The sequence below is a fragment of the Pygocentrus nattereri genome, chromosome 15, assembly GCF_015220715.1.
Source record: "Pygocentrus nattereri isolate fPygNat1 chromosome 15, fPygNat1.pri, whole genome shotgun sequence".
Classification (NCBI taxonomy): Eukaryota; Metazoa; Chordata; class Actinopteri; order Characiformes; family Serrasalmidae; genus Pygocentrus; species Pygocentrus nattereri.
The window spans coordinates 14258325-14283756 of NC_051225.1; the positions used below are offsets into that span (position 1 = coordinate 14258325).

At 42.9% G+C, this 25432-nt stretch overlaps 1 protein-coding gene across 3 annotated transcripts in view; it reads right to left on the minus strand.

Moving 5' to 3' along the window:
- Positions 1-2827: 2827 nt before the first annotated feature.
- zfhx3 (zinc finger homeobox 3) overlaps positions 2828-25432 on the minus strand; it is a 305456-nt gene continuing 282851 nt past the window's right edge. For 2 of the 3 annotated variants that reach the window (XM_037545320.1, XM_037545321.1), the window contains exons 9-13: positions 18661-18800; positions 17868-18068; positions 10996-11113; positions 5274-10760; positions 2828-4812 (exon numbers count right to left, since the gene is read on the minus strand). In XM_037545320.1, the coding sequence (XP_037401217.1) occupies positions 3098-4812; positions 5274-10760; positions 10996-11113; positions 17868-18068; positions 18661-18800 (7661 nt within the window). In that variant the 3' untranslated portion in view covers positions 2828-3097. The remainder of the gene's footprint in view (positions 4813-5273; positions 10761-10995; positions 11114-17867; positions 18069-18660; positions 18801-25432) is intronic. The other variant, XM_017700699.2, reaches the window with a different exon arrangement.

The following is a 25432-nucleotide window of genomic DNA, read 5'->3' on the forward strand; positions in this document are numbered from 1 at the left end:
TTCCGAGATTGCGGCAATGTATCATGTAGGCCAAATACACTTGCTATACATCTGTGGCCGAACTAAAAATCAAAAAGCAGTTATTCACAAATTTAAACATTTCTTAGTTTTGGTAAGGATATAAAAAAAAATATTTTTACGGTGGGGTGGGGGCATTTGGATTAAACGTAACCATTCCCATCGTGATGAGTTGGAGTGAGAGACCACTTTGGACATAAAGGCAGAAACATACCTTATCACCATCCGAAAGAAGGGACACCTTCATGAAAACAAAACAAACAAAAAAACTTTTTTCCAGTCTTATAATGCTTTGGAATGAAGATGTCCCTTGGAACCTGTAATAGACATAACGTGCATGAAAATGGCTTTACACCCTGCAGAAACCTGGGGCAAGTCCCTACATGATTTTCCAGGAGGGGAGGCTGCCACTCCAGACTTTTTTTTTGTTTGTTTGCAAAACAGCCTTAATTTCCTTCTGAGACTCTTTATAGATGGAGAGGCATGATGACACTAGACCAGTGAGACGTGTAAGTACCAGATGTAATACAATATGTACATTTTTGGTAACCACTATTACATGATGATCTATTTCAAGTGAGAAGAACAAAAAACAGAAAAAAAGAGAAAAGCTTTAACCTCGCTGCAGGGACTTTAACACCCTACAACACGCACTTCAGAACGAGGGGAATCAAAATGGTGAAGTTCAGTACACAACACCTTACAGTCACCTTAGAAATGACAGAAAACTAGAGTAGAACTCAATATAAAGAAGCTGTCCTTGCTTAAGAAATCAAACGGTCGGTATTTGGAATGCACTGTTCTTTACAAACGTAATAGATCATTGGCTTTTGACATTGGTCTGCTCAAAAAAAAAAAAAGAAAAAGAAAGAAAGATAAAAAACCAAAAATGTCATTTGGAACATATATTCACAGTCTTCAGAGTTCCGTTTTTGCAATGAGAAGAAAAAAAATATGTCGCAGAGGCAGGGAAATGGTTTATTGGTTGGTTGTTTTTTTTTCATTAAAGCTTAGCCAAAAAAGCAAAATGAGCATGCATCTAGGTATTCTTCTTTTCAAAAATCTACATTAGCAGCAAAACGTATGTCCTCAAAGACCAGACCTTATACATTTTCTTTAAAAAACAAAACGACAACCAAAAAAAAAAAAAAGGATCTCATGTGACAGAAGAGTTAAACAAAGAGATTCTCAACTTCTATCTTACAAACTGCAATGGCTCTGTAATGGTGCTACTCCACAATGCAAGGACAAGGGTCCTTTTTTGGTTTTTGGTATTCTTGGTATTTCACGTAAAAAAGCCACCGGTCTGCTTGCAAAGAAGCAAAGACGGCAACTCTGATGCGTACTCCTTTTATTTTAAAACTTTGTTTTCTTTCCTTAAAAACAGCAACAAATTCTCAAGTATAAAGAAGCCTCTTTTCTCATCTTTATGCACCAATGGTGAAAGTGTTTAGTCTTTGGATTTTCTTTTCGTTTTAAAGCGTGAATTATTATTATTCTTTTCATTTTCATTAATGACAACAACGAAAGAGCAGAAATAAAAAAAAGCCTATAACAAACTGCAGCCACACTGCATGAAATACAAAAAGGAAAATCTGCTTTGCAGTGCTAAAGGAGAAGAACCTCCTAATCTACAAACGCAGAGACAAAAATAAACGGACGAACAAAGAAAGGAGGAAGTAACACAGAAAGACAGGGATAAAGTAAGTCAGACAACTGTAAGTGCACAATAAAAGGTAACACAAAGATAACTGAATAATCATTTTTGAAAACACACCCCAGATCTCTTTTTGGTCAGTGCTGCACCGACCATCGAAGGAGAGAAAACCCTCACGAAAACACGAGGGATTCTGCCAAGTCTGTCGGTGGCAGTCGGGTGAACAAAATCCAAGAAGCTGTGGATTTGACAGAAATAAAGTTTAGATCAGTTCCTGTTCCTTAAACTAGTCTATTGGAATGACCAAGACAACATCAAATGAAGCGCCTTAAGGTTGGACAATACAAAAGCTAAATGTACACAAAGATTTTTCAGTCTACCATACTGTTTAAATTCATTTCCAATGCAACAATCTACTTAACACCAAAATGTTTATATCTATCATAAATACAGAAAGTTTTTTCCTTAAAACAAAACAAAAAAAAAAAATCTATTTTTTTTTATCCCTCACCAACAAGTCTGCAATGCTCTTCGTGTCTGGGTATAGTGGGATTAGTTATTCTTCCATTAAAAAGAATTTAAAAGGTTTACAACCAGCAGTTCAGCTACCCATTTGAATGCCCAGAAAGCTGTCTTTAAGTTAGTATCACTTCCAAATACTTTCTGTCAGTAAAAGTAACACAACAGAAACGTTTTTAAGGAACAAAATGAATAAAATAATGATTTTTGTAACATAAAAAAGGTTGTGAGCTGTTGACCTGAGAATAAAATAGACATTACATTATTCTTTTTTTTCTTTAGCAAGCCATTGGTATTTGAATGCTTAGATAGCAAGAAAACTGTAAGACTATTCTCCCATACAGTACATACTGGCTTTGTGTAACTGTGCTATTAGGTGGAAATACTTCTGCAGACAACGGACAGCTTGTTATCTCATTCTTTGTATAGACAGGTTCTGGGGCCGTTTGACTTTGAGGCAGTCCATTGCAATACAGCGCTCCCCTAGCAATATCCACATGTTAACCGCAGTGTTCCTTATGAATTTATATATATATACACATATATATACATACATACATATATATATATATATATATATATATATATATATATATATATATATATATGTATATATATATGTATATATGTGAGTGTGTGTGTGTGTGTGTGTGTAAAGCTATATATATTTGAGTTGAAATGAACTAAAACCAGCATGTTGATATGGGAAAACAATCCACTAACGTTTAAATTTTTGGTTACAAGCTTTGGAATTGCAGTTAGTCTTTACACATCTTTTTCTGAAATTGGTTTGTATACTTTTAAACATATTTTAAACATTGCTGCTTTTTTTTTTACTTCTGTGTTTTATTCTTTTTTTTGTCTTTTCTGTGTTTTAAATATTGTCCATCACCAAAAGCTCTTTTACAATCTGATGGAGTCTGTTCCTACACTAGCCATATTACTACTACAACTATCACTGTCTTTGAGACAACCGGGCTGTTGCGGCTCCTCTGCCGACCGGCCCAGCCTGTCCGCTGACTTCTGACTGCTATCAGAGTCAGATTCGTCGGTAAAGACGTCTGTTGGTATCGAGGTCTGAACCCCTGAGGTGCTCAATGAACTTGAGGTAACCGTTGAAGGTGAGGATACTGAAGGAAAAGAAGACGATGTAGAAGGAGTGGCGTTGGACTTCCCAGCTAAAGCTCTAGAGAAAGAGGCCTGGGGCCAGGGTTTGCTGGCAGCTGTGGCATTCAGGGGGGCAGCCGTGGAGGAGCACGAAGATGCAGACACAGATGAGGACGGCGTGGCGTTTGACGTTGTTGGCGGGGGAGATGGGGTGTTGTTTGGGTGAGTGACAGACTGCGAGGTAGATGCGGTGTTAGGATCGGGGAAGCAGGCTGAAGAGTGAGGTAATAAACTAGTAGCGTGCTCTTTGGCATTTCTGGCTGATCGCGTGATTGTTCTGTGTTTGTGCAAGGCTGAATCCAGGTGTTGACTGAGCGCTTTGTCCCCGTCCAGAGTGGTGTTACAGGCCAGGCAGTCATAGAGGCCACCCTCGGCTGCACTGCCACTCATGGGGACCCGAAGCAACATCTCTTGCATGTTTGCCACAGACTGACCGAAAAAGCAGATCGACTTGAGGTGGCTGATCGCTGCTTCCTCCTTGCTGAAAACAGCTTGACATTTGCGGCACGCCAGCCGGTACTGAACTTTGGGGACAACGTATTGGTCAAGAAGAGGGTCTGCACCTTTACCATCCACTTCATGCTGCTCAGGGGGTAGGTTATTGTGAGAAGAAGAGGTATCAACTGGGGGAGTGCCTTTCTGCTCCTCTGTTTTTACTGGATCTTTGGCAGAATCTTTATGGTCCACCGAGAGCTGAGAAGGGGCTGGAGTTTGGCTCGCTTTGGGTTGCTGGATTTGCTGAAGCTGCCGCTGTTGCTGCTGAAGTGCCTCCTGTAGGCTCTGCTGATATTGCTGGTAATGCTGGAGCAGGGATCCTGGGGACAGCCCCATCAGGGCCTGTGATAAAGCTGGGTTGTAAGGGAAAAGACTTTCCATACCATACATAGGCTGCAGATATCCACCTTGAAGAGCTCCTGGAATCTGGGGGGCATAATATGGAGAAAAACCTGGCATAAAATAGGGCAGGAACTGGCTGGTAAGCAGAGCTGTTGGATCTGATGCTAAAGCGGCCTGCAGAGCTTGAAGCTGGGCAGGATCGACCACATACTCCATACCAGGAGTTGGCATTGAGGTGGCCGGAACTGCTGTGTCTGGTTTTTCTTTCTTGGCGCTGGCAGCAGAAGTGGAGGGAGCAGGAGTTCCTCCAGTTGACAATGGTGTGGTGGACTTCTCAGCCTTCTCCTTGGGCTTCTCTTTCTCCCTGGCCCTTTCAGTTTCACGCTCTTTGGGATGATCAGCCCGCGGGCCTGGTTGGGTAGTCAGGGAGTTTGATGTGGATGTGGTTGTAGTACTTGAGTGGGCAACAGAAGTGCTGGCCTGAGCTGGGCTGGGGGAGGCCAAGGAGGAAGAGGAAGGGATCTTGTTGGGTAAACCAGATGTTGGGAGACTAGGTGAGGGTACACTGGCACCAGGCATGTTCAGGATGTTCGGAGGTTTTGGAGGGGTTAAAGCTAAAAGAAAGTAACACAGAATTGATATGAATGAAACAGTGAAGTGCAAAAGGATTATTAGTAAATACCATGGGGTTGTGTTCTTCATAGAAACACTGCATAGTTTCGTTACATCTTAAAAGTGCCTAATATAGGATATCTCACAATTAATATTCAAAGATTCATGCATATTGCCGCTGTTGGAAAAAACCTTTTATCTCCAAAATGATAACTTTACAGGAGAAGCAAAAACTAGAACTATTTCCAAGTAATTTTGCGTAATTTCTTTTGGTCCATCCATCATGAAATTTGCACACAATGTAAAGGGTAACACATATTTTCAAATTATGTCAAAAAGGATTAAAGTGGAGATAAGGGATTTTGTTCCGACAGCAGCAATTTCTTAATGTTTGTTAATATAAGCTGCTTTATTTTTGTTGCATTGGAATGCTGTGTTGCTAATTACTGAGTCAGTAGCATACCTGAATTAGATGAGTTAAAGCCAGGAAGGGAAGGGCTTCCAACACCGGGCAAGAGGACAGGGGGTATCCCTTGCAGATTTGAATAGGCAGACTGCAAATTCAGGGCTTGTAAGGCAGGACTGTCAAACATCCCTTGTTGTTGCATGGCTTGTTGTTGTGCCAGTCCAAGGACCTCATTGGCTTTCTTGATACGATCCATCTCTTGTTGGGCCATGAGTTGACGAACAGTGGCTGGGTCAAAGTACTCTTTCTCTTTGTCAAGCTGGCTCCCAATTGTGTCCTTTACTTTGGAGATATGTTGCTGGGAGAAGATGTGGTCCCGCACTGAGAGACGTGCACTGTACTTAACACCACACAAAGTGCACTCCGTCTTAGGTCCCTCATAAGAGGTCTGGTTGATGCCAAAATGTTTAGCCATACTGAGTTTCGCCTTCTTTTCCTTTGCACGAGCATTCTGGAACCAGACTTGTACGACTCTCTTTGGAAGTCCGATATCATTGCCAAGTACCTCACACTCCAACATAGTAGGGGTCCTGTAATCGCTAAAGCAGGACTTGAGCACTTTCAGCTGGAGGTTAGTCATCTGAGTTCGGAAACGCTTTTGACCAGGCCTGTCTCCACTGTCAATGCTTCTACTACCAGATGCCCCAGGGCTTGGTGAGCATGGATCAGCTAAACTAGATGTTTCACTGTAATCCACCATATTTTCATTTTCAAAGTCTTTCGCGTAATAACTTGTTGCAGGACTCACTAGTCCTGAAGACATTTGGTCATCATTCTCAAGAGATGTGACGGTTCCCCCAGTCTTAGACAAGAAATCTCCACTGTTGTGGCTGTGCTTCGCATCAGCACTGTCATTGTCAACATTAGCCTCATCACCTGTGGTGGTATCTGTGATTGCAGTGTTCACAGAAGAACAATCATCATTATCAAGCTTGCTCTGGTCAAAGCTCATGTTTACAGAGGACATGGTTGGGCTTTCAAACTCCTCCATTCCCTCAACTTTGATAGATGTCGGACTCAAAAGTGCCCTTGGAGACAAATCCATGTTTTTACTTACAGGTGACAAGGATGAGCACTGAGCATCACTGTTAGAAGTGCCCAGATGAGCATAAGCAGCAATATCATGAGGATCCATCTTCAAGTGCATGCCTTCCTGATCGGATACTAAACCAGTAAGTGTTAAGTTATAACCAGCACGCTTTGCCTCATGCCAGTGACGTGAACGGATGTGGGCTTCCAGAGCAGTTTTAGCTTTAAAGAGAGCCCGACAAAAAGGGCAACGGCGATGGGCTTGAGCTGGCCCAACAGCCCGAAACTGCCCTTTTCTTTCCCTGGCCCTGGTGTTTTGAAACCATACTTGTACCACCCGTTTTTTGAGCCCTACTTCATGAGCAATATGGTCAAGCATTTTTCGGGTGGGATTAGAATCTAGTAAATATTTTTGGTACAGAATTTCAAGCTGCTCAGGTGTAATAGTGGTTCGAAGACGTTTATCTCTTTGTGGCTCCTCTCCACTATTAGTACTATCATTTTCACCTGGACTAGTGCCTGCTTTCTCCTCCAGTTTCCTCTTTAGAGAGTTCATGGTAGATGTAGGAGTTGATGGAGAAGTGGCAGAGTTGCTGGGTATTTGAGGCAAAGCACCAGCAAGAGGCTGGCTAGCTAGCAGAGGATTACTAGGATCAAATAACATAAAGGACATGTTCATTGGGCGATCCAAGAACTGGGGGTGAATAAATTGGTTTTGAACACTCAGGAAATGGAGCTGCTGGTGTTCTTGCCAGTGTTCGAATGAGGGGAAGGCAAGCTTGCACTGTTCACACTGGTAAGGAATCATCTGGGCCAGCTGCTGCTGTGATGCAGTGGCCAAATGTGGATTGAGGGCCATCAGGGTACTTTGGGAGGGAGTCTGGCTGGTGTGAGAGGCTGAGGCTGAAGACCCACTGTGCTGTTGCTGCTGAGAGAGAGATGGTGAAGAAAGCTTTGTGTTCTTGGAGGCTACATGAACCTTTTCCTCTCGTGGTGGTCTCTGTGGTGGAGTCTCAGGTGGGTGACTGCTTTCCTGTTTCACTGATGACCGCTCGCTTTGGGCAAAGGATGTTTCTGCAGAGTTTTTGGATTTCTCATCAAAAGTGTTTGATGTGCTAGCAGGGGCAGCTTCAACCTTCTCAGATGTCATATTAGAGAAAGACGAGGAAGAAGGTGGAAGAGGGCAAAGACTTGAAGATGATGGCATCGGTGTGTGACCTGATGACCCAGATGGCGTGTAGTATTCATGTAAGTGATCAATAGAGTCCTCGTTTTGACTATCATATTGTCCTTCTTCATCTTCATCTTTGTAACAAAGCTTCTTTTGATGTTTAATGAGGTCAAATATGCGCTGGAATACAAGGCTGCATTTCTTGCACTGATAGTTTAAGTTAGTAGTACGAATGTATCGATCATTGGATAACTCACGTCGTTCACCTTCTTTTGCTCCATCACCCTGGTTCTCATAATTTTTACGGGCTTTCTGTCTGGCGTTCTGGAACCATACAACAATGACTCGAGTTGGTAGGCTCAGAAGATTGGACAGCTGCTCGAATTCATCATCTTTAGGGTAGGCATTGGCATCAAAGAAATCTTGCAGTACTCTAAGCTGGTAATCTGAGAACCGTGTTCTTGAGGATCTCTTACTGCCACAGGACTCCTGTCTTTGGGGTTCAGGGGAAGGTGGCTTAGAGTCAATTTTGACATCCTCCAGAGTGGTAATAGGTGGATTGTTGAAGTTGTAGGGTGAGTCTTTGTTGCGTTGTCGCTCTTTAAAAAGAGTATTCCGAAACCAGTGCTTGATGACCTTCTGTGGAAGTCCTGACTTGTCTGCCATTTCCTTTATTTGTTCCTCATTTGGTGAGTTGTTGATGTCAAAGTACTGTCGCAGAACCCTTAGTTGGTCATCTGTTATACGTGTGCGGGGTCTTTTGCTCTGTTGCTGCAGCATTGCAGGTGTGAGTTGCTGCTGATACAGTTGTGCAAGATCAGTGGCAAGACCAGGTTCAACAGCTGGCAACTGGGCAGGAATTTGAGAGGGTAGGGACTGGAGAGACATAGGCTGCATCATGAGTGGAGAAAAGAGAGGAAGATCCATTGGCATTGGAATTTGAGCAAGTGGACCTGGAGGCTGTGGGGTCGGGGCAGTTGGTGGAGTGAGTGCGGGTGCAGAGACAGGTATATTTGGTGTTGGTGCCCTCTGTGGAGGTGGCGGGGGTGGCGGTGGTGGGGGAGGAGGGGGTGGTGGGGGAGGAGCAGCCTCAGGTGTTTGTGGTCTTAGTGGGTACAATTTGTCATACTGTTCTCTGTACTCTTTAGCAAATCTCTCTAGTGATCTAAATGGGAAGAAGGCCTGATGGATATGCTCCTGGTGACTCTTCAGGATTAAAATGTTGGAGAAGAGCTTACCACAGGCCTCACACTCCAATTTCTCCAATCCCTCAACAGGATCAACCACTCTAGTGATGCCACCTGGCACACTTGATCCAGATATAGATCCTGTGGGTTTTCTCTGAGCTTTTTGTTTGTTCTCATTGTACTGAATCACCAGTTCAAATCCGAAATTCTCCAACAACACTTTGGTGGCATTGCCACGAGCATCTGATGCAATTCGTGGTGGTGGGAATCCAGTGTCCTGATTCATGTTAGCTACAGCCTGTGGTGCATCTTTCTTCTCTTTGGACTTTGAATTGTCTGAGAGATCCTTTGGAGCATGATCCTCTGTTTTATCATTCATTTCTTTATCCTTTGGCAGCTCTCTGTCCTTCTCACTATGAGCAACTAGTGACTTTGGTTTTTTGTCTACTGAATGCGAAAGAGATGCACTCTGTTGAAGTAAAGCCATTTGGCTCGAGGCCTGGGAGTGCGAATGAGCTTGATGCTGTTGTTGAAGGTGGTGGTGCGTCAATTGCTGTTGCAAACAGCTCTGTTGGGCTTGCTGTGCTTGGTTCTTCTGTTCCTCCAATAGTGATGCAGCAGAGCCACTTAAGTTCAGAGAAGAACTGTTCAGGTTCATTTCTGGATTTAACTGGAATTCAGCCCCAGGGATATAGAAAGGAAACAGCAGCTGCTGCTGTTGAAGTGGCAGAAGAGCATCTGTTGTCATTGGGAAGTGCTGTAGTAGGGGGTTAAAGAGCTGGGACTGAAGTAGGGCAGCTTGCTGCTGGAGCTCTTGTTGGAGCTGGGCCTGGGCTTGTGCTTGAGCCTGAGCCAGCTGCTGCTGTTGGAGCTGCTGCTGGTGGCCTCTTGAGGACAACATGTCTGCAAACTTCTTTTTCTTTACATCCTGGTTCTCAGAGGGAGAAGGATGACAAGCTGAGTTAGACATGCTCTCAAGGCTGTGAGACTGACTAAGGTGGTTTCCTCCCAGGATGCTGTGTGCTGTCTGAACGTTTGCTGGAGAACAGCTGTTGTTGTTAGAGCTGGTTGTTGAGTTAGCGGGTGGGACAGGGCTGGGGGTGGAAGTGCTGTTAGAAGTGCCTCCACTTAAACTGCCACTGCTGACAGAGCTGGAGCTGCCACCAGCTGCTTCAAGTTTGGCTGCCCTGGCTTTAGTCTGGTGGAGGACAGAGCGCATATGAATCTCCAGTGTAGAGCTCTGGCTATATGCAACATTGCAAGTGCTGCACTTGAAGGGCTTATTATCGGGGCTGCTGGTTGGCTCTGGCTGACCTGTGGTGGATTCCTGCAGGGCCCGTTTCACCTTGTGCAAGTGTGACACAGAGTTATAATGCACAAGAAGAATATTCTTCTGGGTAAAAGACTCTTTGCATACTGTACACTTGAAAGGACGAGAAGGATCTAAGAACTTTTCCATGGTGAAATTCGGACCTTTTCTAAAGGGGAGTGCTCGCTTGGGCTCTGATCCAGAATCCTCTTGCAAGGATCCTGAATCACTGCCTGTTGGGCTCTGTTTTTCCTCAAGATCACTCTCTTCTCCTTCTTTCTCATCCTCAATCAGACCTGCTTGGTCTTCTCCAAGCGAAGGGTCACCCATAACCATAAGGTCTCCATTCATTAGCAAGCCTCCATAGAGTTGCTGAATGTCAGCTTCACTCAGTTCAAGGTGACTAGTCTCCAAGTGTTTCTTCAAGGCCTGTAGAGTCCTGAAACTACGCTGGCAGAGACAACACATGGTAGCTGCTCGGATAACGTGATACTGGGAATGCAGTTGCAGTTTCTCTATCGTCTTGAATGCCAGACTACACTGGTTGCAACGGTACTTGTAGACGTGACGATCAGAGACTGGCAGTTGAGGCCTTTTGTTGTGGACCTCATTGAAGTGCATCTGAAGTGCGTTAGAGGATTTGAATACTTGGTTACAGCCTTTCTTCCAGCATAGGAATCCAGTAGTGTCTTCTCTTGACGGCTGCTGATCTTCAAGAGGTGACTTGCGAGCTTCAATTATATCTGTAGCCATAGAAATTCCTTTCTCAGGCTCAACATCTGTAGTCTCTGTAATGAGAAACAGGAACACCTGTCAGTATTCTAAAACTACACTGTACTATGTGTACATAAATACAAATGATTACAGAGTATATGAATAATTTTATTATAATAATTTTCACATGAATACAGTAAATGCACTGGTATGCATCACATTCACATTCTTTCTGCAAATAAACTGCAAAAATATCTCCCTCCACAAACAAAACACTTCAACTTTTTTCCAAGTGTAAAACATTCTTACCTGCTTGTTTCTTTGTGTCATCAGAGGTTGAGTTGGACAAGGACATATTTTGAGCCTCTCTCTCTGGTCCAGGGACCGGTATGAACATGCTTGCTGGCAGCGCCTCTGACGTTGCCACCTGGAAAATAAAACACAAGGTGTTTTAAGTTAATTAAGGGCCTTTATCTACAGCCTCTGTTTGGAATACAAGAATGTACTTTTATCATCACTAAACAGATCAGCAAATTGCACCTTTTCAAAGAAAAAACAACAACTTTTTCTTCATTAAATATTCAATATTATAGTTCTTACATATAAAGGTTTGGTCAATAAAAGGTTTCGTATACATATTTTCACTCATAGAATTCCTCTCTCACACAAAGACTAATCACATTATTTCTTTTCTACTTTATTCGCCATTCTAAGAATTTGCACTTTGATCACTCATGGTGTTTTGTCACAAGCTGGGAAAGTTCTGCTGCAGCCAATTAGTGTGATGGGCTGAGAAGCCTACCTTGGCCAGCTGAAAAGCTTATTAGGGGGCCTAATTAAATAATTCTCCTCCTCATAAAAAGTGTATTCCACTGCAAGCTAGAAGTACAGAAATGCACGTCACTGACAGGAATTCTGGGTAATTCACTACTGTCAATTTAAGGATATATAGCCACATTCCACTTAATTTGCAGTGCTCATTAAAGCCTTTTCAAGCTGGAATATTATCATTGTTAAAAGAAATCTAATGCAAATGAGGCTATATTGCAAACAATATGTAAAAACTGATGGTAAAGGGATACAGTGCAGTTTACTTGTGTACAACAGTTAAATCTTTTTCCAACTGATTTAATTTCAGCATTTGCAATGAATATTGATTAAAATGTGCACAACTGCAGCCAGGTTTTGTCTTGCTCTCAAAAGTGTGAAGTCAATCATGTGTGAATGATAGCAACATTCCCTGTCTTTTCAAGCGCTATTCTCTGTACATGCATCTCAATGCCCCCTCTCTTTCTCTCAATCATTCTTGCTCTCTCAGAAGAAAAAAAGATAACAATTCATCAAATGGTCTCATTAACCAGCTACTATTTAACAATAATCAGTGATTGAGATTGGAAGAGGTCGGGAGATGAGGCACTGTCTGCTTCACCTTCCTTCAATTAACTCCCCAAACAGAACAATCAGCCTCACCACCCAGGCAGCATTTCAATTCTTCCATCCTTCTGACCTCCCTCCTCCTCCTCTTTCTCATTCTTCCATGTCTAATTCCTATTCTCACTCTATGTTTATGCCCCTGTGTCTCAATCCCCTTTCCCCTCTTCATCTTACCATGATCTCCATCTTACAGCACTTAATGTGTGTAGAGACTCTTCCCTGCCTGATTAAATTAAAAGATGTATCATTCACAACAAGAGGACTTCAAATCACTCAAAGGCGATGCTGAATTCTGTACATTTCACTCAAATTCTGGTTTCTGTTTTTGCCCAGATTTTCGTGAGAAAGACAAGGAATCATTAACGAAACATACTAATCACAGTAATTCTATCCACTCTCATGGAGAACACTGTTTAATGCCAGTGCTTCTCGGAAATATAATTACAACTTCATGTCTGCCAGAGGCTGTAAAACGTGCACATACAATTCACTAAAGGGATGCTCCTAAACAACAACTGCCACATAAAGCCACGGTCATCAGCCTGAACCAGAGCACATGAAGGACACAGTCCTCCAGCAAGAGCTACTTAGTCAGGCTTGAGGTTAAGTGAAGCTGTTAAGATAGCCTTGTCCATCCCAATCTGATTAGCGCTTTTAGATTCACACAGGGGACAAAAATAAGGAAAGAAATTCATTTGATTTCTTACTTTTATTTCTCCCAGTCTCCTCCACACTGAAAGCAGTAAATTAATGTCACCAGTATGGAGGGTTGCAAAAGCAAAAACAGCAGTGATTTACATTACAAAGTGGACTGTTTCTAGACAAGTGCTTCATTAGAAGACGAGAGCCAAGCGCAGAGAGTATCCCAAGGTCACTTTTAATTTGGACTGCCTAATTGGCAAACATAGTTCCAAATGGCTATCATCTAGCCAGACTGAGAATTAATGAAGCACAATTATTTTCATTACCCCTATCTAAGACAGAAAATGAGACAGAGTGAGAGAAGGGAGGAAGGGATTGAGAGAGAGAGAGAAAGAGTGAGGGGGGAGAGTGAGGAAAAGGAGCCAAATAATAATAATAATAATAAAAAAAGAGCAAGCGCATCTTTATGCATCATCTGCAGTAAATAAAAGTCACCTAGTTCAGAATTCATTAAGAGCGCCTGCCTGACATACGTAAAGGGATAAAGTATCTCTACTTGTAAAAAGGTGCTGGTTTTAATGTGCAATGTATTAGGCGTGTTTCCATCATACGCCACCCTTGTAAGGGCACCGGGTGCATTATCATCTCTATAAAAGAAAAAATATTGCTACCTGCTCCTAATAATGCATTCACCATTTGGCTAGAAGGCAGAGATGACTTAACTGCGTTCAGATGCACTGTTTCTTCGAACGAGTGGCCAGCAAGCAATTCAGCTCCACGTGTAGGCATAAACATAATTATTTCACCACCGCCAATTTGGAAAAAACTGAGCCATAAAGACAATGCAATAATGCTCCTCTGTAGGGTTGATGGGTAAAGCAACAGAACAAGGTGAGCTGCCTCAAAGGAATTAAGCAGAGGTGGCTGATGGAGGCCTTGGTGCTCTGGGATTACAGAGCTGGTGGCAAATAAGTTAAAACGGATGATGTAAGTGTTACTACTTCATATGAAAGAGTGTCCAGGATAGGAATAACCCTGATAACCACATGATCCTTTGTGAAATCTTCTTAAAACTCAATGCAAATATCACAGTGTCTTCCTGTGGCATTATGTGCCACTCTATATGTAGCAAAATTATTATAGAACTACAAAACCAGTAAACGTTGTATGATCTCTGACAGAGCTAGCTTGACATTCATACTGCAGCAGCAGGGGATGTAGGTAGGGGGTTCAATATCATAAGAGTGCACCCTGTATTTATTAAACACTGTAGCACTGCTGCTTTCAATATTCACCTGAGAACAAGGCTGGGAAGTTACAGAGTACATCTAGATAATAATATTTGCATTGTCTGGACTCACATTTCATTAGAGGATGAACAAAAAAAATCCTATTCATTAAATTTCAATTCATCTGTGTCCCAATTACTGGAATATATTAATGATTGGAGTGCTTGTTTTTTCTGAATTGCTCTAGAGTGATCACCGAAAAAGGAGGAACGTCAAGCCAGGGAGAGACAGAATGGCGAGAGGGGGGAGGAGGAACTAATCATCAAACTAGCAACAGAATTATCAGGCAGGAGCAACAGTGTGTCTATACCTTGCCTCCTTTACCTTTTACACACACACACGCCTTCTCTCCTTGAATTTACCATGATATCATAATTAAAGAGAGGGGGAAGGCTCATCAACATTTGGCATGTCAGTACAACTGCTGGAGCAGAGCATCGCCCAGCTGTCCCAAACCTTTTCGCCCTGTTATATCTGACTCGCAGTGAGTCAACAGGATGCCCAGGGGCCATTTCACGATTAACAGTTTCCATTCGTGTTTTGATTAAGCCTCAAATGTCATCAATTAGAGGGAAAAAGACAGCCCAGACAGCCTCCTCTTCGTTAAGGCGCAGTTAGCAAGAGGCAGTGAGTCACTCGCGCTCTTACAGCTGGGTTCGGCCCCTCACGCCATCGCCACAGGGGGGCCAGGCCACAGAGGCCCTTTGTGTACAAGCACACAGCTTTCTTACAAACAAGAAGACTATAGAATGGAATTAGGAGGCCTTGTGTGCTCTTCTTTACCCATTGATGCCTCGCCCACACAGGAGTCTTTACGGACACTGAAGGTTTTAAATTAAAATCTACTCCTGCTGTTGATGGGATGACACAATGGACTAATGCTGTGACATTTGCCCCGCCACTATGAAGCTAGTGTACTTGTGTGCTATGAATGATCATATGGAGTTGTATTTATGAGGTTATAATTTGAGCAGGAGGTCAGAGGGAGATAACATTCATCTCATGCGTCAGAAAATCAAGTGGCTCTGGCCACTTCAGAGAAGCACTAGATTGTGTACTACAATGCTGCTGCAGTGAGGGCAACTAATAAGCATTTACTTGCAGTACAATCGTAATTATAATGTATTACAAAACCATCATGGAAGACAAAAGACCAGGTTTTTAATAACATCAGGTCATATAGCTGAAATGGCAAATAAGAGGGAGGTGCATGATCAGAAACAGCTGATATTAACTGATTTTTTTTAGTTCAAATTGTACGAAGTAAATAAAGTAAGTCAAGTACTACATACTGCATTTATTCAATTGCTCATTACTTTGGCTAATAAAAATTGCTAGGAATCAGGGATGGGTATTGTAACCCTAATCCTTAACCTTACTTTGGGTATGTTTAGTGTGATTTCAAGCTTTTTACTTCATATAAAAGGAATTTGTGACATACAACCCCAATTCCAATGAAGTTGGGACATTGTGTGAAACATAAAAAAAAAAACACAATACAATGATTTGCAAATACTTTTCAATCTATATTCAAATGAATACTCTACAAAGACAAGATATTTAATGTTCAAACGGATAAACTTTATTGATTTTTGCAAATATTCACTCATTTTGAATTTGATGCCTACAACACGTTCCAAAGAAGTTGGGACAGGGGCAACAAAAGACTGGGAAAGTTGAGGAATGCTCAAAAAAACACCCGTTTGGAACATTCCACAGGTGAACAGGTTAATTGGAAACAGGTTTGTGTCATGATTGGGTATAAAGGGAGCATCCCTGAAAGGCTCAGTCGTTCCCAAGCAAGGACGGGGTGAGGTTCACCACTTTGTGAACAACATTGTTGAGAACAATGTTTCTCAACGTGCAATTGCAAGGAATGTAGGGGTTTCATTATCTACAGTCCATAATATCATCAAACGATTCAGAGAATCTGGAGAAATCTGTGCAAGTAAGCAGCAAGGCAGAAAACCATCATTGAATGCCCGTCACCTTCGATCCCTCAGGCAGCACTGCATTAAAAACCGACATCATTCTGTAATGGATATCACATGGGCTCAGGAACACTTCAGAAAACCTCAGGAACACTTCAGAAAACTTCAGTGAACACAGTTCGTCGCTCCATCTACAAGTGCAGGTTAAAACTCTGCCATGCAAAGTGAAAGCCATATATCAACAACACCCAGAAAAGCCGCTGGCTTCTCTGGGCCCGAATTCATCTGAGTTGGACTGACACAAAGTGGAAAAGTGTCCTGTGGTCTGATGAGTCCACATTTCAAATTGGTTTTGGAAATCATGGACGTCTTGTCCTCCAGGCCAAAGAGGAAAAGGACTGTCCGGATTGTTATCAGCGCAAAGTTCAAAAGCCAGCATCTCTGATGGTATAGGGGTGTGTTAGTGCCCACGGCATGGGTAACTTGCACATCTGTGAAGACACCATTAATGCTGAAAGGTACATACAGGTTTTGGAGCAACATATGCTGCCATCCAAGCAGTGTCTTTTTCAGGGACGTCCTGCTTATATCAGCAAGACAATGCCAAGCAATATTCTGCAAATGTTACGACAGTGTGGCTTCGTTGTAAAAGAGTGTGGGTACTAGATTGGCCTACCTGCAGTCCAGACCTGTCTCCCTGTGAAAATGTGTGGCGCATTATGAAGTGCAAAATACGACAACGGAGACCCCGGACTGTTGAGCAACTGAAGCTGTACATCAAGCAAGAATGGGAAAGAATTCCACCTTCAAAGCTTCAACAAATAGTGTCCTCAGTTCCCAAAAGCTTACTGAGTGTTGTTAAAAGGAAGGGTGATGTAACCCAGTGGTAAACATGCCCTTGTCCCAACTTCTTTGAAACGTGTTGCAGGCATCAAATTCAAAATGAGTGAATATTTGCAAAAAACAAAAAAAGTTTATCTGTTTGAACAATAAATATCTTGTCTTTGTAGTGAATTCAATTGAATATAGATTGAAAAGGATTTGCAAATCATTGTATACTGTTTTTATTTGTTTTATACAAAGTCCCAACTTCACTGGAATTGGGGTTGTATAATTGTATGCAAAAGTCCTGGTCAAATGCCATATGTTGATGTTCCAAGTGAAAACAAGTACACATCCTTAATAGAGAACATACTTCTGCATTTAACACACTTCCCTAATTTTAATGCACAGTCACTGTTTATTTGCTGAATTCAACATGTTAGGAAAAAAATACAACATAAAATTTGGCCTTTGCAAAAGTTATGGCACATTTTATGGTTTTAATTTTTCCAATTTGTTAAGCTTAGGAAATAAATAGAAAATGCATTAAAATTCACAGAAAATGTTATACTTAAGATTGCTCCCTGTAGAGGATATTTTCCTTAGGAGAAATCAACAAAAGATTTAATTTGACTGGGGCTCTTCAAACTTTCAAATATGACTTTATATGCATTCGTACTAGAAATGTGCTGGGACCTGTAAGATTTCCTTATAAGCCATTTCAGTAAAGCAAGGAAGCGCACATCTGCACAAACGTTAGACTGACTCATGAGCCTGGGTGTATATTAGTATATTACTAATATACGTTAGGTGTATATTATACCATATTAGTGTGCTTGGGTAAAGAGACAATAAACAAGAAATGGCTAATAAACATAGATGTCCAATGTTACTGTAAAGAAATCAGAATCTGCCACAAAATTCATGTTTAGTGCATCCCTTATTTTTTTCGTGTCACTTCAATCATAATAACCCACTGAACTTCAGGAGCATGATGTCTAGGGCAACTGACATACACACATGCTGCCAAGTAAACCCTCCCAGCAGGGAAGTGGACACTCACAGTGGCTATTAGCTTGTCGACGCAGTCCGGGGCCACGCTGTGCAGGTGCGTGAGGTGGAACTGCAGGTGGATCTTGTTGTTGAGCATGTCCTGGCACAGTGGGCACCGCAGCATGGGCTGCACCGAGTGCTGGGTCATCACATGCATCCTCAGTCTATTCAAATCTGTATTCGTGAACTTACAGTAGGGGCACTGGTACATCTGCCAGAGAGACAGAGAGAGAGAGAGAGAGAGAGAGAGAGAGAGAGAGAGAGAGAGAGAGAGAGAGAGAGAGACAGAGAGAGAGACAGACACAGAGAGACACAGAGAGAGGGAGAGAGAGGGAGAGAGAGAGAGAGAGAGAGAGAGAGAGAGAGAGAGAGAGAGAGAGAGAGAGAGAGAGAGAGAGAGAGAGAGATATTAGCCTCTCAAACGGAGCAGCTAAACAAGAGTAAAACTCGCCCCTCCTTTGCAGGGAGCAGAGGGTTAGCTGGAGAGGCCTGGCACACACTTCAAAGGCCTCTCATCTGTCAAATATCATATTGATTTTCCACCTTTTGCACAATTAGCGATGCAAGAGCAGGGGAAAAAAGAGGGAGAAATATAATCTTCAGGAAAAAAAGCATACATAATGCAAAAAGGCCAGCTTTATTCTGAAATGGCAAAAATATCCCAGGAGCTACATTCTAGCATATTTTCTTAATTAACAGGGAAGAATAATGAGCTTTTGTGAACTTCAAGAGGTCACATAGTGAACAATTTCAAGAACTTAAAATTGTTCTTTATACTTTAAATATATGCACGTTGTTCTCACCTGCTCTCCAGTGCTCTTTTCTGCCGTCCTAGGACGTTTGGAAGAAAGAGGGCTCTCTGAAGCCCCAGACCTTGAAGGAGGCCGCTTGGAGGGGATCGGTGACTCTGTCTGATCCCTCTCTGAATGGCTAGCTGCTGCTGCTGAACACACACACACACACACAAAAAGGGAAAGAGAAACCACACGTGAGTCAGGATAAGGCAGGCAGTTGGCAGTCAATATCAGAGTAAATAAAGGGCTTTACAAGGTCTTTTTCAAGTATAATATGACCATATTTATCAGTAGCTGAGTAGGCCAGCAAATGATCAGGCAACAAGCAGCTCCCCCTCCGACCCAGTGCTGTTTCCACTGCTCCGCCCATGCCACTGAACAGAGACGCGATGCGGGCGGTCTGACGGCCTGTCTCCACAAATGTTGGATCGTTAGGACATCAGACGCTGACATAGACGTCTAATCAAAACATTAGTTTGCCAGTGCGAGCAGCTTTGGCTTCCATGCACTCCCCAACACAGGCGTTTGAAGTGCCGCTTCAACTGATGGATTCGCCCAACTCCACACGACGCAAAAACATTTACGCACAACCTCGTCAGGTTTTAAGGTAAGATGCATCACTTCTAGTTCTTTTATCTATGTAGGTAGTAAGACCACCCCTACACTTCTAATTTCTACTTCTGGTATCATTAAACATGATATAACTAATAGGCCCCTACCTGTTAACCTAATAAATTACCTACTACCTAATAAATGTTTTTAAAAGTTTCTTGGTTTGGACAGACGGTTCTGGGGAAAAAAATACTTAAACTGGGAATCTTTGTATTGAGTGAAACTTTAAAAAGGTTCTTAAGCTTGTTTAGAACCCCTAAAGCATCCAGAGACCCCCTGGACTGTGCATTTCATGCGGCTTTGTGTAGGACAGTGCAGACAAAAGGTTGGCTCTGCAATCTAAACAAGGTACAGCAGAGAAAAGCTGCTATGCTAAAAGGCCAGATACAACCCATTAACATCAGCATGTAGCAGCCTGGCTAAGGCAGCATGAACCTACGGCATGCATTGTTGAACAAAGGATGGAGGAGAGTAGAAAGGGCAGTAATTGGCAGGTGCTTGCTCATCTTAAACTGAAATCCCTCATTGTGCTAGCCACAGACTGTCACCGAAGTCTCTAATGTGCTCTCCTAGCTTGGCAGAACATTACAAGCGGCTAATCCTTTTAATGCAACCTGCACGGCCATTAACAATGCACTGCACCCTCTTCTTCTTCTCCATCTCCACAGAGCGAGGCCAAATAACAAGAGGTTCATAGCTCAGCTAACCAGTGAGCTATTCCAAAGTAGAGAGAGAGCGAGAGAGAGAGAGCGAGAGAGAGAGAGCGAGAGAGAGAGTGAGAGAGAGAGAGCGCGAGAGAGAGAGCGAGAGAGAGAGAGCGCGAGAGAGAGAGCGAGCGAGAGAGCGAGCGAGAGAGAGCGAGAGAGAGAGCGCGAGAGAGAGAGCGAGAGAGAGAGCGAGAGAGAGAGAGCACGAGAGAGAGAGAGAGCGAGAGAGAGCGAGAGAGAGAGCGAGAGAGAGCGAGAGAGAGCGAGAGAGAGAGAGAGAGAGAGAGAGCGAGAGAGAGCTCTAGGTGCGGCACAACAGAGAAGCATGAGAGAGCTGATTTAAAAATACTGAGTTAAGCTAGGGGCTCATAAAGGAGCTAAATCCACCCAGAGCAAGAGAGGAACCACATGGAGCAGCCTCCAGTGGAAAGAATCCACTGTGAAACTTAAGATGCCCTCTCACTCCATGGCCCTTAACGAGGCTATAAAGAGTTAAATTTGGCCTGATTTGTCCAGTCCTGGAAGGGCAAATTGAGAGCAGGGGAAATGTGTGTGTGTGTGTGTGTGTGTGTGTGTGTGTGTGTGTGTGTGTGTGTGTGTGTTGGTGGGGGTGTGGGGGGTCAGGTTAAGCAGGGCTGACCACGCTCCTTCTGCAGACATTAAAGTGTCAGGTCCAATCAGGGCAGGGGCAGCTGAGCACCAGGCGCAGTGGGGGCCCCCTGCTTTGGGCAGAGCGGCCTGCTGCAGCTCCCACAGAGTCGCCACACCAGCCATCGTGGCCTTATTAGCGTCCAGTCACTGCCAATCCCATTAGACACGTCCACCAATACACAAAGGAAATGTTAAACAAAGGAACCTCCCATTCACCACCATTAACCTCCATGCTCTCTTGCTGCACTGTCCTTGCCACTTCCTGATCCACTCCAGTCCGCCCCGCCTCTCTCTCTGTCTAGCTCTCTCTCTCCTAAACTGATAAACTGCACCGTCTGCCTCTTTATATGCCCCTTCTCTGCTGCTTGTCCATCCACATTCACAGGGTCTTCAGCAGATCCCCTTTCAGGTGCTACCCCCTGTGCGAAATCCTAGCTGTTTTCCTAGGCCGTTCCCTCTCTGTCCGGGCGGAAATCCTCATCCATACAGAGATACACACAGAACAGAGCTAGGAAAAGCCATAAGGAGGCAGCTGGGCTAGGACAAACTACTGAAGGCTGCCATAGAGAGCTAGCTTTGGTAGAACTAACAAAAAGGCCTAGAATGGAGCCATTAAGGGCAACACTATTGTAGCACAACCATATATCTTCTAAACAGGAAAAAACACTGTTAATGTTTAAAACACTGTTTAAAGTAAGATAACAAGATTTTCTGCTTGCAGTTGTCTGGACCATCTCTGTTAAGATGGTTGGTCATGCAGTGTTCATGCAATGCGGCTGCTGTTTTAAAAAGGTTTAAAAAAATTAAACATTGCAAAATAGTCTCCAGGTTTTCAGCCTAACAGATAAAAAGGGGCAAAGCAAACAAATACAGTCTCATCACTGTTAGCCAAAAAACTTGTATTTCCAAAAATGGCAGCTTTTCAGGGGAAGGAAAAAAGATTTTTTCTTCACTTTCAATGTAAAACTTTATTCCAAGCAATTCTGGTTCATTTCTATCAGTTCATTCACCATGAAATTTTAACAGAATGTAAAAAGCAGCTGGAGATTTCAAATGTCAAAACGTGAAACACAATAGAAGAAATGGAGATACAAGGTTTTGTTCAAACAGTGAATGTATACACAGGGGCACATGAAAGCTGTGCTATTAAACATGAAGCTGTAGTAAGTTTTATTGGTAACACTTTATTAGGAGTGGTCCATTGTAGATGAGTAATACATTTTAAACAGATTACAACAACATCAGTGCAGTAGCAGTAGTGAAACATCAGAATACACTGAATACACTTAACCTCAACCCAATATCTAATCCTAAACCTCACCTTGGTCCTAATCCTAACCCTAACCCTAACCCCAACCCAAAACCTAATCCTAACCCTCATATGTTTCTGACATGTTCTGTTTTATTGGCCAAAGTGTCTTTGTAGATTTAATTTTTCGTGTTTCTAATATTGAGAGTTTGGATTTGCAGGTCTGTGTGATCTTTGGTGAAGCTGCCTGCACAGTTGGTACAGATGGAGAGAAGGGGGTATAGTCTACCCAGCCTTGGGTGCTGCCTCACCTTGTAACGCCCTGTTAGGACTCCATAAATCCATTCAGTTGTTCACTTAAAAAAAATGACCCCCCCCCCACCACCTCAATATACCATACTGTGACTAAAGTTTAGCCACCGTGACGTGTTTTCTGTTGTCAAGAGACAGAAGAGAAAAAAAAAACATATGGAGTCTACTGGAACAAAAAGGCCACCGATAAACAGAAAGAGGGGATTGTTGGATCATGCGATGTGTGTGTGCAATACGATTGGGCTGGCACAACACCACGGCTGACCAGGTCAGATCCATTAACTAAGACCATGACCAGAAGATAAGCTTTTAACAGAAGGAGCCCCAACACCCCCCACCCCCCACCCCCACCCCAAGGAGTGAGGGTGTGAATGCGTGCCGGGTTCAGGACAGGGCTAAACGCAAAGAAGAGTGACTTTGAAAGGACATATAAAAATAAGCTTTAAACATCCTTGGCGTTCTCAAGGAACTTTTTAAATATAAAGGTTCTAAAAAGAACAAAAGAACCACTTTAATTGGTTCTTAAAAGAATGGCTGAAAAGTTTCTATACCAATTATGCATTTTATTTTCATATAACCACAGGTCCAAGCCAAGGTGTCAAACTTCTGCAGGGTTCTTGTGAGGAAACAGCACCATTTCTTCAACGCTGAAGAACAACATGCTTTTATTTCAAATACATGTTTGAAGCTGTGGCTAAGGGCACCCCATAGCTTGATCCTCACAGCTCCTCCTACGCATGCAGTCCCTGTCCCACAGAGCCCTTCCAAAATCCTTTATGGTTCAATGACGTGCTCCTCTGATCCTTGCTTCACCACTAAACACTAGCCTCTCCTAACATTCAGAGAGCAACAACAAGGCCAGGACTTTCCTCTGACAGCGCAAAAGCCAAGACGAAAAAAAGTCTTAAAAGAAAGTCTTAAAAGTCAATTAGGTGATTATTAATTCATGGGCCTTTTCCGTAAACGGGAAGCCTTTGTGCTGGCGAGTCCCGTAAGTGAATTGGACTTTGGCACCTTCTCTCACCTCCTGGAGCTGAGCTGTATTTCTCAGCCAAGACAAGAGGAGGATGGTGGAGGTGGGGGGGGGGGCTTGTCAGCAGAGTCTTGGTTTGCTGGAGCGATTTAAAGAGCATGTATCTCTTTGAGGGGGAGCAGAGCGGGGTGTACTCAGAGATCGCAACGTAAAAGAGTGACTAACACAACACAGCCTGTGCTACTGGAGATCATCCAGGAATGCACAGCTGCCTAACTGTCACTAACCCACACGTCCTTGGGAAACAGTATTCTGAGAATGGGGGCTGACTGGGTGCTGCAAAAAAAAGGAGAGAGGATGGAACGTTTTCCCTGGCATGTTGGGTAGAAAAGCAGAAAAAGACTGCTGCACAGAACCAGTTAAGTCAGCGTGGGCGAAGTTCCACTGACAAGCAGGCCTGGGAAACTAGCATCGCACTACTTTTAGATTATTTCTGTTTTTTTTCCTGTTTTAATTGTAGCTTATTTTCAGGGCTGCCCACTTACGGGCCTATATTCAATGTTTTTGTGCTTATCTTTTTATGGCATTACATTAACATTTGTAAAATGTGTAAATTGGAACCTCAATCTGGATCAGCACTGTAACAGGTGTATAGTCGTGTGAAAAAGTTTGGGCACCCTTGGTCAAATGACATTTAGCTGCTTTTTTCAGTGAAAATATCTGCACATCTTCTACAGAAAACACACCTTTTCATGTTTTAATGCACATTTGCTGTTTGTTGGCTGAATTTAACATACTGAAAAAATGTAGACAGTGCAAAAATTACCAACAATTTCATTCTGTTATGCACAGTCGTACTTCACTATTAAGATTTTAACTACAAGGGTATACCAGGGATGGACTTTTTATGTGATGTATCATGCAGCCAGTGGCTCATATATAGGTATATATGCTCTTTATGTCCCTCTTTGCTATGTCCACATCTGGTGTCAAAATATCAAAGTCAGCCTCAGCATCCTCTAGTCAGACAGCAAGGCAAGACAGGCTCTTGTCAAATGCTAGGGTCTACACTTCTGCCACTGTTAGCCCAAACTGGATTCAGCGCAGTGTACCCACTGGAATCAGCAGCAACCAGACGCCTTGTCTCGTTCTGTGCTGTTCCATCGCCAGGACTCTTCCTCTGCTTCTACCTTCCACACCACACCAGGGGCAAAATGGCTCCCCCTCTCCATGCCCCAGCTCTTTACAACAAAAGGCAGACCAGCCGTAGGTCCCCTGGCAATTTAACCATTAATATGGAGGAGCAGGTTTAACTCCCCACCGCTACCAGTCATTCACTTTTAATACGCATGCTGACAAAAAAAAAAAAAAAGAATATTATCTCACTCTCCACCGACCCTCCCTCTCTTTTCTCTCCTTCGTCTTTTTAATCTACAGGCTGCCCTGGTGCCCTGAGCGACAGAGGGCTATATTCCATTTCACCTCATATTTCTCAGGTAATTACTCTGCATCAATTAATTTCAAATAAAGAAAATTACAAAGAAAGCCTAATGTCAAAGCAACTCCATATTGAGGCTCATCATAGCGTGCTATTCTTGGTGTATAAGCCGCTATTAAATGAAAGAACCACCTCCATGGCTTGGTAAGAAAACGGCTTGTATAGGCCCACAGGCATGACTGATACAAAGTCAAATTTAAAATAAAGGAATTAAAAGGCGATATTAATTAGCAGATGCGTTATTAATCTGCTGAGGTCTCTGCCAAGGCTTAAAAGCGACTTCACCTTTGGAGGACGGTGTGGTTTGCCCATTAAAATGCTCAGAAAGGCTCAGCCACACTTTACGCTCTATTAGACTTGAAGACAAATGTTTTCAATTTGATACACGACAAGCTCAATGTGCATGTGCAAACACAACCTTTTGTACACAACAATGTCGTATACACTAATGAAAGAGTTCTAAATAGTAAAATCAGACCTTTTCAGTATATTTCACATAAATGAATCGTAAAGCACTTCCAGAAAGATGGCATATAAAAAACATAAGCGAATTGACAGGCTCCCTCTTTATATTAGCAATTTACAAAGCCATAGTGATGTAGTCAAGTGACTACTTTGACAGCAAGCACATTTACTAGGATTATAACTCAGCACTACTTGATCTCACACAACCATACAACAGTGCCTATAAAATCTAGTGATGGGCATCAGAGCTGTGAAATGAAATTGATAAAGCAGAGCATGCAGTACTGGCTCTCTACATCCAGGGGGTGCTAATA